Raw genomic sequence first — 14,809 nt, forward strand, 5'->3', positions numbered from 1 at the left:
CATACTGAGTTGGTATATATACTCCAAAACAGAGTAGAATAAGGCATTGTATATTTTTTCTGACAGCGTATATTCAGAGCAATTTTGCTTTTAACATTAAGGTGCCTAGATAATATTTAGATTTTTTTCAATTCGCTTAAATATAGAATTACTGTATTTTACATGAGAGAGCATATGGAGGTGGTGTATATACTCCAACACAGAGTAGAATAAGTCATTGTATATTTTTTCTGACAGATTTTGTTCAGAGCAATTTTGTTTTTAATATTCAGGTGCCTAGATCATATTTAGATTTTTTCGATTCGGGTAAAATTAGAATTTCTGTATTTTACATGAGAGAGCATACGGAGTTGCTTTATATACTCCAGAACAGAGTAGAATAAGGTATTGTATATTTTACCTAACAGACTATATTCTGAGCCATTCTCTTTTAGCTGTGGGAGGCCTAGATATTATTTAGATTTTTTTCGATTCGCGTAAAATTAGAATTTCGGTATTTTACATGAGAGGGCATATTTAGTTGGTGTATATACTGCAAAACAGAGTAGAAAAGGGCAATTTATATTTTTTATGACAGATTATATTCAGAGCAATTTTCCTTTTAACATTGGGGTGCCTAGATAATATTTAGATTTTTTTCGATTCACGTAAAATTAGAATTTTGGTAGTTTACATGCGACAGCATACTGAGTTGGGGTATATACTCCAAAAAAGAGTAGAAATAGGCATTGTATATTTTTTCTTAGAGACTATATTCAGAGACGGTTTCTTTTAATTTTGGGGCACCTAGATAACACTTAGATTTTTTCAATTCACGTAAAATTAGAATTTCCGTATTTTACATGAGAGAACATATTGAGTTGGTGTATATACTCCAAAACAGAGTAGAAAAGGACATTGTATATTTTTTCTGACAGATTATATTCAGAGCAATTTTACTTTTATTATTCGGTTGCCTAGATAATATTTAGATTTTTTTCGATTCACGTAAAATTAGAATTTCGGTATTTTACATGAGAGAGCATATTGAGTTGGTGTATATACTCCAAAACAGAGTAGAGTAAGGCATTGTATATTTATTCTGACAGATTATATTCAGAGCAATTTTGCTATTAACATTAAGGTGCCTAGATAAAATGTAGATTTTTTTCGATTCGCTTAAATATAGAATTTCTGTATTTTACATGAGAGAGCATATGGAGGTGGTGTATATACTCCAACACAGAGTAGAATAGGGCATTGTATATTTTTTCTGACAGATTTTATTCAGAGCAATTTTGTTTTTAATATTGTGTTGCCTAGATCGTATTTAGATTTTTTCGATTCGGGTAAAATTAGAATTTCTGTATTTTACATGAGAGAGCATACGGAGTTGCTGTATATACTCCAAAACAGAGTAGAATAAGGTATTGTATATTTTAACTAACAGACTATATTCAGAGCCATTTTCTTTTAGCTGTGGGAGGCCTAGATATTATTTAGATTTTTTTCGATTCGCGTAAAATTAGAATTTCGGTATTTTACATGAGAGGGCATATTTAGTTGGTGTATATACTGCAAAACACAGTAGAAAAGGGCATTGTATATTTTTTATGACAGATTATATTCAGAGCAATTTTCCTTTTAACATTGGGGTGCCTAGATAATATTTAGATTTTTTTCGATTCGCATAAAGTTAGAATTTTGGTAGTTTACATGAGAGAGCATATTGAATTGGTGTATATACTCCAAAACAGAGTACAAAAGGGCATTGTATATTTTTTCTGACAGATTATATTCACAGCAATTTTGCTTTTAACATTGGGGTGCCTAGATAATATTTAGATTTTTTCGATTCGCATAAAATTAAAATTTTGTATTTTCCCTGAGCGAGCATACTGAGTTGGTGTATATAATCCAAAACTAAGTAGAATAAGGCATTGTATATTTTTTCTAACAGTCTTTATTCAGTCCTGAATGTAATAAAATCTATTTTATTATTGAGCTATTCTACCAAAAGTATTAAAACATGTAGTTACTCCCAGTAAACACTATTTTTACCCAAATCACAAACTGCCAAACCCTTAAGTCTTGAGCTCCCAAGGGGAATTAGGAACCCTCCTGTGGCATTCCTCTTCTAAACGTCTGCTGAACAAAAGTTGATGTTGCATTTTCAAAGAGCCAAAATGGATTACTTTTATGAAGTTTGGGGCAAATGAATTACACATATATATAACCCTCCCTCAACACCCAGAAGGTATGCGGACATGCAGAATTCAAAAGTCTGAGGGTGACTGTGCTCAGGGGGTGAAGGGATGCTTAGAAATCACCTCTTTGAGGAGGAAGGCAGGACGTTCAATAAGAGCGGGTGGCTACCAAAGAACTAAATTTTAACGCAACAAAGGTGAGTCCATCTCCCCGCAACCACAGGCATCCAACCCAGGAACACCTGGCTCCACCTGGATGGCTGAGGTGCAGCTGGAGGGGGACTGAAAGGGTCAGACCACGGGATTGTTTTCCACTTTGGGCTTTTACACAGCAGTTTTGAAGACAAAAGGGCTTTTCAGCTAGGTTTGGTTCACCGTTCCCCTCCTCCCAGGCCCAAGCTTGGTCCCCAATGTCCCCAGCAATGCTTTGGACGTCCCTCACTTTGCTGTTTTTTTGGGGGGCCACTGCCCACCCCTAGGTTGCGTGCTGTCCCTCCTAGAGAGAGGTGGATGGCCATGACATTCCAGGGAGCAAAAAGGGAGGGGCGAAGGGGCAACGACACCCTTCTAAAGTTTCACCCCAGAAAGGCATCCCACTCTGCCCAGGAGGCGCCCTCAGGCTACAACCTTCCCGTGAGCCTCCTCCCTTTGCCCCGCCCCTCAGCACGGGGGAGGGGCGCTGTGCAGCCGGCGCTCTCTGATTGCCTGCCGCGTCAGGGTTCCACGCAGGGATTGTGCTGTGGGCAGCTGTCGGCGCCTGCGTGCACAACGTGGAGAACCAGCGTTGGGAGTTGCTGGAAGTTGGAGGCGAGGGAGCGGTCACTCGCAATGAGCGCGGGCGGCACTGGGCGCAAGGTGGAGAGCAGTCCCTAGTCTAAGACTTTCCATCGCCCTCCGGCACCGCCAGTACCACGGACTCCACCCTGCTGCGGCCCCTCGGCGATGCGGTGCAGCTGCCACTCGACCAAGTGCGTTCAGGTACCACGAGGCACCGAGGCGTCGGGCACGCACCCTCGCTGCCCTTTGTGGCCATGGTGCCACCAGACCGGGGGCCTGGGAGAGGGGTGGGGACTGGGGCCCACCACTGCTGGAAGGGAGGGGAAGACAAGCCTGTCCCAGTGACCTCTAACTTCCGCTGGCCTCCTCTCTGCCTCCATGCCTCTGGGGCATGCGCCCCAGACCCCGATCCGTCGCCGAGGGCCGGGGTGATCCAGGGGTCGGTGCTGGCGACAGTCTCGGGGAGGGTCTTCATGTAGACTTGAGGGTGTGCGTGCTGGTCCCTGCCCTCTGCCGCAGTGGGGCTGGGACTCAGCTGTTGGGTCCCTTCGGGTGCACAGGCTGGGATGTAGACGGAGCAGAAATCTGTGCTCCGGAGAGGCCGGCGTGGTAGTGCCTGCCTGGCAGGTGGCTCTGAACGACCCCCGGAAAGGCTGAGGCGTGGGTCTAGGCGTGAACGGTGCATTAGAGATGGTGTCCATGAGTGCGAGGAGCACAAAGAAAGCCCCCTTTCCACAGTAGAGTTCTGACTCCACTTCTAAAATACTTTTCTGCACGCCTCTGTACCTCATAAATCTATTTTATTATTTTTTGCAATGAAAAAAACAGCTCTGTTTTTGTAAAAAAAAAAAAGAATTTTCTATTAGGCCTAGAAAGAAACTTAAAAAGTGTTTCTTCTTTTATCTAATCAGAACTTGTGTATGTGCACACACCCGTGTGACAGAAACAGCCAGGGAGAGAGGGAGGGAGAGGAGGTGAAGGCAAGAATAGAGAGAGCGATTAAAAAGCAAGTGCACTGTGGCAAGCTCGTCTGGACTAAGTGAGAAGCAGGTGGTTGTGGTGATGAGATAGGAGCTCGGAATGCTTCCTGGTACCAAGACTGTCATTAGTGGAATTGGGGTCTGAAAAAGTGACACCAAAATTCAGCGTTCCTTTGACAACCACTCAGAAAATAGAATGTGAGGAAGCAGGAGGAAGGGAAGGTGTGGGGCCAGCCATGAGAATGCACCCCGCTGCTCCACGGATGCCTAGAAATGCTGGTCACTTATAGGGCACAGGTGAGGGGAAGTCTGGACTGGTGGCAGTAGTGCTGCCAAGCCATGTAGCCTGCTCTCTCAAGGGTGAATGTTCTTTCATAAGTAGTGGGGAAGATTATTCCCTAGTTTATATAGGCCCCATTTGTCCTAGACACAGATTTTAATGTTCTCAGGTGATCGCTTGCTTGATTGTGTAAAAGATCAGCAATCCTTTTTTTTTTCTGGAAAGGTCTAGGCAGTAAATATTTTAGGCTTGGCAGCCCATATGGTCTCTGTCACAGCTACTCATCTCTGTGGTTGTGGTGTGAAAGCAGCCATATAAATGGGTAATAAAGGAGTGGGGCTGAGTTCCAAAGTACTTTTATGAGAACTGAAAATTGCATTTTATATAATTGTTGACATGTCCCAAAATATTGTTCCTTTTTTGAATTCTTTCACATTCGTGGCTCATGAGCTGTCTGACAAGAGACGACAGGCAGGAATTGGTGGATGGGCCATGGTTGCCCAAACCCTGTGTCCAAATCATGGCATTGTACAAGCAGGAGGGATCTCTGACCCTCTCTTTTTTTCCTCTTTCCTTCTTTTCAGTTTCTCATTGTGCTGATTTGGAAACCAGAAATCGAAAGCTCTGGGAAGTGAACTCTTTCTGACTTAACCTGTTAGTGGCAGTGTTAGGATAAAATTTCAGGTCTCACGGAGCACTTCTTAGAGCCCAGATCAGACTGAATGCTGCTTTTGTGATTGCAGAAGGCATACCATCCTCTGGTACACTAGCTCCTTAGCGTCACCCTGAATCTGAAACTTAGTTCTTCATAATGTCTTTTGTTCTATGATTCCTCAGTGCATCATTTGCTAATTTGCGCCAGTTATTCTGTTTAACACAACTGAGATATAGACATAAGCAAAGTTTCTACCCTTTAGGAACTCACTTCTTCAGGGCCTGGTTTTGATAATCCAGACAAAGCTACTTAAATGTAGTTTTATCCTTAAAAGCAAAATCGGCTGCACTTATGTAAGTTACAATAATAATTAGAATTTAGGAAAAATCCATTCTTAAAACAAGAAGGCAAAGAGAATAAAAAATAAACATCCAAGTCACCCTCTGACTGCGTTGGTTTTAAAACAACAAGACTATTATTTTAAGTGAACACAAGGAAAATTTTGCTACCAAGCGAGTACAATTTCTAACAGGTGATACATCGACTCCTCTAATTCCAGACATTTCCAAAAGTGCCCTTACTACCTACATTACTTCCTTCTGTAAAGCTCTACTGATTAAGACTTTATCTTTTGTGGTTGGATTTTTGCTTTTGGAATTACAATTCCAAAATTTTGCTTTGGGAATGAATGTCTCCCCATGTTTGCCAGGGTAGTCTCCAAAGCCTGACCTTATGATCTGCCTACCTGAGCTGCCCAAAGTACTGGGATTACAGATGTGAGCCACCACACTGGGCATTTTTTTTAAATTACACTGAAGACTTTTGAAAGGGTTGTGTGTTGTATGAACTCCCTCCTCACCCAATTCTCATGGATGGGAAAATGCTGCTGCTTCATTTTAAAGCTAACGAGCTGCATGAACAGGAACTTCTAATTAACAATTCAAACTGATTAGCTCCTGTCCCTGAAGGCTGGAGAACACGGGAACTGCTATCCCATCTGAATACAATCCAAAGGCAAAAGGCTGTGGCCAAGTTGAAATAATGGGGCAGATAGAAGCGATAAAGACTGGAGCTGGGAGTGGCCCGTACTTCAAGTTAAGCCAAACAAAGGTGTTTGCATGTTTTATATGGGCCAAATAGGAATTCCATAATCGAGAAAACCATTGATTTTAAGGAGGACGCTGCCCTGAAAAGCTTCCTGCCAGGGGTAAGGAAGAGGCTGCCCAGGACCCCCAGAGGCAGGTGGTAGGAGGGCTCTTAGTGGCTTCCTAGAAACTGTATTACCTGAGGTAGTGAACTGCTGTCAGAGATCCCTACCAGGAGAATTTCTCAGGAACGCATGAGAAAGGGCCCAAAACTGCATGATTGCTCCTAAAATGTGACACCATAATACAGCTGAACTATTCAATAAAGCCCTATCTGTTCCTCTGTCTCTCCTTTCTCCCTGCCCCTATCCAACCCTAGAAGAGCCAGAAAGCACTGCTAAGAAGTGAGGGTGGGTGGTCATAAACAAACACACTGCCCTCCTTTCCCTTCCCACTGTGGGTTTCTCAGGCTGAGGCTGTCACAGAGGAGGAGGGATGAAAATTGTTTTCGTTGATATTTTATCATGAACATTTATGAACGTACAACAAAGTTGAAAAAACTTTACAGTGAACACTTTAACTGTATCTTCACCAACTTGGAGTCTTGTTTTATCTCATGTCCATCCATAGATCCATCTTTCTATCCATCCAGTAATCCATTATAGTTTTGAGGCATTTTAAAGTAAATTGCAGACATCGGTAACTCAACGTGCATTAACTAGAATTTGGTACCTTTCTTTTTCCTTTTGGTGTAAAGTTTACAAATGATGAAATGCAAAAATTTTAAGTATGTATTTACCGAATTTTGACAAAAGTATACATATGTGTAACCCAAAACTCTATCAAATAAAGAACATTACTATAATCCCTGATATGGTTTGGCTGTGTCCTCACCCAAATCTCTTCTTGAATTGTAGCTCCCAGAATTCCCACGTGTTGTGGGAGGGACCTGGTGGGAGAGAATTTAATCATGGTGACAGTTTCCCTCATACTGTTCTTGTGATAGTGAATAAGTCTCACAAGAGCTGATGCTTCTATAAGAGGAAAGCCCTTTTGCTTGTTTCTCATTTCTCTCTTGTCTGCCACCATGTAAGATGTCGCTTTGACTTTCTGCCGTGATGATGAGGCCTCCCCAGCCAGGTGCAACTGTGAGTCCCTTAAACCTTTTTTGAATAAAGTACCCAGTATCACGTATGTCTTTATCAGCAGTGAAAAAACGGACTAATACAATCCCAGAAAGTTTCCTCATGACTTGTCTCAGTCTCCAGCTCTGTACCCTTGGATTTTTTTCATTGTAGACTAAGTTTGCCAACTTTAGAAATTCCACATCACTTGAATCATGTTGTGATAACCCTATATATAAGGCTCCCTTCAGTCCACAAAATAATTTTTATATTTATCAGTCAGGTTACACATATCAGTATCTCTTTCATTTTTATTGCTGAGTAGTATTTCATGCTATGAAATAACGTAGTTCGCTACCTGATCCTCTATTTGTGGTCACCAGAAATATTTTCAACTTTTGATTATTATGAGTAAAGCTATTGTGGTCTTCTATAAGTATTTTTATTAACATGTATTTTCACTAATTGGGGTAGATTCCTAACTCGGAAATTTATTATAGATGAGATGTATATTCGTTCTATAAGAAAATTCCAGAAATTTGACAAAGTAGTTGTACTGTTTTATAGTCCCATTAGCAATAGTTATAGTTGTGCTGTATTCTTGCCAACATTTGGTGTTTAGTATTTCCCAACCTAGTTATTTTGTGGGGTGTGTAGTAGTATCTCACTGTGGTTTTAATCTGCATTTCCTTGATGTTAACCATTTTGTCCCACTTGTATATTATCTTTGCAAAGTGGCTCCCCAAATTTTTTCCCCTTCTAAACAGTAATTGTTCTCTTTTTTTCTTTTAGTTGTTCTGTCATCCAGGCTGGAAGGCAATGGTGCAATCTTGGCTCACTACAGCCTCTGCTTCCTGGGCTCAAGCGATCCTCCCACCTCAGTCTCCCAATTAGCTGATACCAGGCTAACTTTTTGTATTGATATTAGCCAACATACAAGGCTAATTTTTTGTACTTATACTAGGTATCAGGGTCTCACCATGTTGCCCAGACTAGTCTCAAACTCCTGGCCTTAAGCCATTCATCCTCCTCGGCCTCCCAAAGTACTGGCACTACAGGTGTGAGCCACTGTGCCCAGCCTTATTTTCAGGTTATAAAACTGCTTTCTATATTCTGGAAATCAGGCTCTTTACTGAAAATAGATTTATGACCATTTTCTGTCAGGCTGTGGCTTGCATATTCTTTTATTTAATGTATCTTTTAATTTTCCCGGACACATTTTCTGCAAAATTCGTGTTAGTTTTTGTTGTATTTTTCAGATACTTTGTTCATTTCATCTAAGTTGCAGAATTTGTCACCATGACGTTGTTTATGATAGTCTCTTATTATCCTTTTCATGTCTGCAGGATCTGTAGTGATAGTTTCACTTCGCTTTCACTTCTGATATTGATACTGACCATTTGTGTTTCCTCTCTTGTTTTCATGATCAGAGTAGCTTAAGGTTTATTAATGTTGATATTTTAAAACAACCAGCTTCTTTGCTTTGTTAGTTTTCTCTATTATTTTGTCTGTCTTCAATTTGGTTTATCTCTGCACTTTTACCTTTATTGTTTCCTTCTTACTACTTCGTTGGAGTTTTCTTTGCTGTGTGTGTGTGTGTGTGTGTGTGTGTGTGTGTGTGTGTGTGTGTGTTTTCAATTTTCTTTAGGTGAACATTTACGTCATTGATTTTAGACCTTTCCCTTTTTCTTCTATTGCAGTATAAGCATGTATGGCTATACTTCCCTCTGGGAACTCCCATAGCTGTAATTCATAAGTGTGGGCATGTTGTATTTTGATTATCCCTTAGAATAAAATATTTTATATTCTACCTTTTGCTTTCTTCTTGGGCTTGTGTATTATATTTAATCTCCAAGTACTTGGAGCTTTCCTAGTTCTCTTATTGTTAATTTCTGTTTTAATCCTATTGTGGTCAGGTAACATACACTGCATGAATTCAATTTGATTTAATCTATTCAGTCTTGTTTTACGACCTAGCATGTGACCTATCCTAGTGAACACTACATGTACTTGAAACATACAGTATTCTGTGGTTATTGGGTGTTGTCTTCCATTGGTTTGTTTAAGATGGTGGAGAGTGTTGTTCAGGTCATCTGCATCTTGACTAAGATTTTGTCTAGTTTATCTATCAACTGCTTGGGAGATGGGTATTAAAATCACCAATCAAAATTGTGGATTGTTTGTTTATTCCTTTAGTTCAATTTTGTTTTGTGCAAATTGATGCACAAATTATTTTTAATCCATTTTTTTGATGAAATGACTCTTCTGTAATCATGAACTATCCCTCTTTATCTTTGGAAATACTGTTTTGACTTAAGCACATTTTATTTGGTATTAATATAGCTTCTTCACACTTCCATTGCTGACTGTTTGCATAGTATATCATTTTAAATGTACTCATTTAGGGTCAGGTACAGTGGCTCACACCTGCAATCCCAGCACTTTGGGAGGATGAGGCAGGTAGATCACTTGAGGTCAAAAGTTTAGGACAAGCCTATCCCATGCAGTGAAACCCCAGCTTTATTAAAAATACCCCAACATTTAGCTAGGCGTGGTGGCAGGTTTCTGTATTCCCGGCTACTCAAAAGGCTGAGGCAGGAGAATTGCTGGAACCCAGGAAGCGGAGTTTACAGTGAGCAGAGATTGCACCACTGTACTCCAGCCTAGGGGATAGAGTAGGACACTGTCTTAAAAAAATTCAAATGTACTTATTTAGACCTACGTATATTTGTCTTCTTTTTTTCTATTCAAAGTGTGTATTTCATATACAGCACTGGGTCTTGTGGGTTTTTTAAATCAATTCTGGCAATCTCTGCACTTTAATTGGAGTATGTGGTATGATTCAATAAGATTTAACGTTATTAAATATAGATTTATTAGTGGTCGAATGATGTAATTGGATTCAAGCTTACAATTTAATGGTTTGTTTCATTATTTTGTTTGTTTTTGTTTGCATCCCCTTCCCCACTTTTTGTCCTGTCCCTTTTCTCCTGATGTCTTTTGGACTCTTTAAATACTTTTAAAATTTCATTTTAAAGTATCCATGACTTATTAGATGTAGTGGTTGAATATTCCTTATCTGAATTCCTTGGGACTAAAAGAGTTTTGGATTTTAAACTTTTTTCATATTTTGGAACATTTATATATACATAAAGAGATCTCTTAAAGATATAACTGAAGTCTAAACACAAAATTTACCTATGTTTACGTACACCTCATACACGTAACGCAAATAAAATTTTACGTATTTTTAGCAATTTTGTGCACGAATCAAAGTTTGTATACATTGAACCATCAGAAAGCACACATATCGCTATCTCAGCCATCGATGTGGATGAATTTCAGATCTTGGAATATTTTGGATTTTGGGGTTTATGGATCAGAGATGCTCAACCTCTACCTGTTTTCATTGTTGATTATTTTATGTGTTAAAATATGTAAAAAAGGGTTAAGTTTTCAGCTGAATGAGATTTTCGAGTTTGGAAATTAAACTAAACAGGATTTTTCTTAAGTTCCAGGATACAGGTGCAGAATGTGTAGGTTTATTATATAGGTATATGTTTACCATGGTGCTTTGCTGCACCTATCAACCGTTCATCTAGGTTTTAAGCTTCACATGCACTAGCTATTTGTCCTAATGGTCTCCCCGTCTCACCCTCCTCTGACCCCCAACTGGCCCCAATGTGTGTTGTTCCCTCCCTGTGTCCATGTGTTCTCACTGTTCGACTCCCAATTATGAGTGAGAAAGTGTGGTGCTTGGTTTTCTGCTCCTGTTTTGAACTAGACAGAATTTCTTAATATCTTAAATTGCTCAGTGAAATAGAAAATATCAAAGATTCTACCCAACAGGTGGGTAAGAATGAGTCCACGTAGCAACTTTGATAAAGTGAAGGGAAATAACAAACCATTTTTGATTGCTCCCTGCCACAGCCAGTGCATTCAACCTTTTTACTGTCCTTTTATTATTTTTCATTGTTCTTACAGTCATTATTATTTTTCCCCAAATGAAAAAATAAAAATGGTGGGATTGATAGTGAGGAAACAAAGACTGACAGCTGCCCATACACCTGAGTTTAACTTTTGAGCAATATAGTCAACATGATGATTTTCACACAGGGCTAGTAGGCCTTCTGCATCTGTTATAATTCCTGTTATGTTGTGGACAGAAAATAAATTTTTCTCTTCATGGGAACCTGTTAGTGATACTTGAGAACAATGTCAACTGTAGACCAAAACCGAATACAAGTGGAAATATTGTTTCATTTTTTTTTGCAGTATTCCTTTTTTAAGACCTGAGATAGGAGGATAAAAAAGGAAAGAACTATTGACATGTGCAACAACATGGCTGAATATCAAAAACATTTTCTTGACTAAAAGAAACCTTACACATGGAGTGATCACAATATAATTCTATTTCTATCAAACTTTAAAATCTGTTCTGAAAGAATATTTAAAAGTATATTTGAGTTCGGGACCGACTAAGAGGAGGCAAAACTGAACTTTTTACTCTCTGCTGTGATCCAAAACCCATGCTATAAACTTTGTACACAGTATCTCATTTAATCCTCAAAATCACCCTAACAGGTAGTTACTTTCACTTCCCCTGCTTCAAACAGAACATAAAGCTCAGAGAATCCAGGTACTGTGTTTTTTTTGTTTCTTTTTTGAGACGGAGTTTCGCTCATGCCACCCAGGCTGAAGTGCAATGGCGTGATCTCAGCTCACTGCAAGCTCCGCATTCTGGGTTCAGGCAATTCTCGTGCCTCAGCCTCCCAAGTAGCTGGGACTACAGGAACGCACCACCATGCCCAGCTAATTTTTTGTATCTTTAGTAGAGATGGGGTTTCACCATGTTGACCAGGATGGTCTCGATCTCTTGACCCCTTGATCCACCCGCCTCGGCCTCCCGAAGTGCTGGGATTACAAGTGTGAGCCACCATGCCTGGCCCGGTACTGTGTTTTACACCTACTTAGAAGTCACCAATTCCTAAAGTTCTATAAAATGTTCTAAATAAAAATGAATAAAGTAGGCAAAAAAGACCATGTAAATAGCATTTCTACAAATATCTCCTAAGACAATTTTCACATCGATGTCCAAAGACATTTACAAGAACGTTTTCCACAACACTGTTTAAAATAATAGAAAACTACAAGCAACTAAATGTCCATGGAAGAGTTAGATTCTTTCTCTTATTTCCGTATAATGCAATACTGTGCTGATGTAGAGATATCATATTCATTTTTTAAAAATTACATTCACCTTCTTCTCATGGATCCAAGGAGATATGTTAGAGAATATCTATTGCATTTGGACATAAACATAAATACAAAGGAAATAGTAGGGGCTCTCTATAAGTGGTTATATATTGGAAGAGGAAGAAGAGAAATATAAAAGGGATCATGAACTTTGTATATGCTTTGGTAGTGTCTGGTTTTGTATATAACTTGAATTTTTTCATAAATATATTTTACAGTCTGCATAATTACTAGGTAAGAAGACAAGTAAGTCACTTTAGTAAAAGTTCTTCCAATTACTGCAACTGATTTCTACAGCCAGAATGTTCCCAGAACCTGAAAAGAGGAAGCACTATAAATGGAAGGCAGAAATACTGACACTAGAGGGCCAGAGCTGGAGAGGGTGGATCTAATGCAGCAAATCCATCAGCAGTTCTCATCGCCATCTTTGAGAAACCTCACAATTTTCCGTGCTTAATAAATGAGTTAAATTGAAAACAAATCCATGACAGTGGTGCATGAGAAAGGTTACATGTGTCCCGAATAATAAGTCTGTGCACAATATAAATTAAAACATACCATTTTACATTCATAAGATTGACAAACAAAAAGTAAAAGCCTAGGAATATCAAGTGAAGCCAAACACAAAACAAGTTTCCCCACATTTCCTGTGGGAATACAAATTGTTACAACTACTTTAAACAATTGTAAATTCATAGTAAAAATGAAGACAAGCCTCCACTACAATTTACCAATCCCTCTTCTGGGAACACAGTAAGAGAGATTCTTCCCAAGAAACCTGTAAACAAATGTATATGGCACTATGCATGTAATTGTACATCGTGGTATTTCCATATGGTAAAGTATTATTCGGCAGGGAAAGTAAGTAGACCAGAGGTAGACATTTCAATATCAATAAGTTTTAGAAAAATAAAATGGAGTATAGGAAGCTGCAAGTATATCTGTAATGCTTTGTTTTGCCAGGAAAATAAAGGGACACGTGGGGAGGGCAAAGGACAACAAAAACTAAACAATCTGAAACACATGCAGAAAAATACCCATATTTTAAAATTTTCCATTGCTGCTTATATTAGTTTCTGTCTTTTCTATACGCTTGAAGTACTTGATAATCAAGAAAATATAAAAGGCATAGGAAAAAGTATTCTGAGAAAATACATCGAAAGGTTTATGGTTATTAGATTTGGTAAGATTTTAAATGACTTTAATTTTCTTTGTTATATCTCTCTATATGTCCTAGTCATACCATATTAAATGTGTATTTCATTTATGACAATAAAAATGTATTGTTTAAAAACTCATATATATGCAGTTTTATCTGACATATGATGAAACTCTACGAAACATAGATTCAGCAAAAATACTGAGAACAAGAACAAAAATAATGATATTAAGAGTTGTTGACTTTTGGATGGAGCTATGAGTGACTTTACATTTATCTCTAAACTCGATTTTTCTATAGTGGGAAAATAAAATATTTGTGAAAGCTAGATTAAATAGAAAGCTATAGGTTTTAAATGAAAAGGAATTCAAATAATTTTCCAGCATGATAAAATGTTCATATTCCTAAATATGAACTACTTTACAAAAGCACCAGTGATTTTAAAGAAACATTAGATGATTTTTAAAGGAAGTCAGTTATGATACTGCAGTTTATAGTGATACTGAGTGTTTGCTAGCTCCACTAATCAGGATATTAAGTTAATAGTATATAATATGCCATAAAGAAATTATATGAGCAGAGGTTACTGCAAAAGGAGAACACAATGATTTTAAGTGGGCTGGTGACCTGAATTTCTTCCAGTGAGGGGAAACATCAGAGTCATTTGATCAATGAAGTGCCTTTTATAAATCTTCAGGAAATCTCCTATGAAGGCTTTAAGAAGATGGATTTCTTATTACTTCTGATGTATGTTCCCATGAAATTTTTCCATTGCCACCATGGGCCTGCCCAGCCTAAGAGATGGAAACTGTGAGTCCAGCCCACTGACGCCCACCATCAGTAAGAAGATTGCACACTGAGGAGGCCATGACCAGCCTGCTGACTGAAATATATACTGTAAAAGGATGATGCTGCTCCAGCAATCCTGAAACCCTGCCCTAGGATCAATGAAAAGTGGTGTCAACCTTAGAATTTCAATATGCCTAGGCAGATAGTTATCTTTAAATATAAGAACAGTATCATTTTCTGGAGAAACCAAAAGAATACAGAAAATTTCTACAGTAGTCTACTCTGCCCTTCCTCCCCGTTCCGTCTTGTTAGTAACAGCCAAATCCAGGCACAAAGATGTTCTAACTTCTACACCTGAGGTTGCCCACAACGTGTGCTAGGTGACGCATCTTATAGAGCACATATGCAAACAATTATGGGATCTGAAAAACAATAACTCAGGCAGAAACATTAGGAATTAGTGCCCCTAATTGAACCAGTGGGAATAAAGGAGGCTTAGAGACTTTATACAACTTTCC

At 38.9% G+C, this 14,809-nt stretch overlaps 1 protein-coding gene across 2 annotated transcripts in view; it reads left to right on the plus strand.

Moving 5' to 3' along the window:
* The first annotated feature begins 2,914 nt into the window (after positions 1-2,914).
* The window catches only part of LOC144579581 (uncharacterized), a 91,509-nt gene continuing 79,614 nt past the window's right edge, over positions 2,915-14,809 (plus strand). For both annotated transcript variants that reach the window (XM_078351650.1, XM_078351658.1), the window contains exon 1: positions 2,915-3,154. Coding sequence is in view for 1 of the 2 variants with exons in the window: in XM_078351658.1 (XP_078207784.1) it covers positions 3,129-3,154 (26 nt within the window). In the remaining variant the exon portion in view is untranslated. The remainder of the gene's footprint in view (positions 3,155-14,809) is intronic.

Source organism: Callithrix jacchus, chromosome 1 (genome assembly GCF_049354715.1).
Source record: "Callithrix jacchus isolate 240 chromosome 1, calJac240_pri, whole genome shotgun sequence".
NCBI classification, from domain to species: domain Eukaryota; kingdom Metazoa; phylum Chordata; class Mammalia; order Primates; family Cebidae; genus Callithrix; species Callithrix jacchus.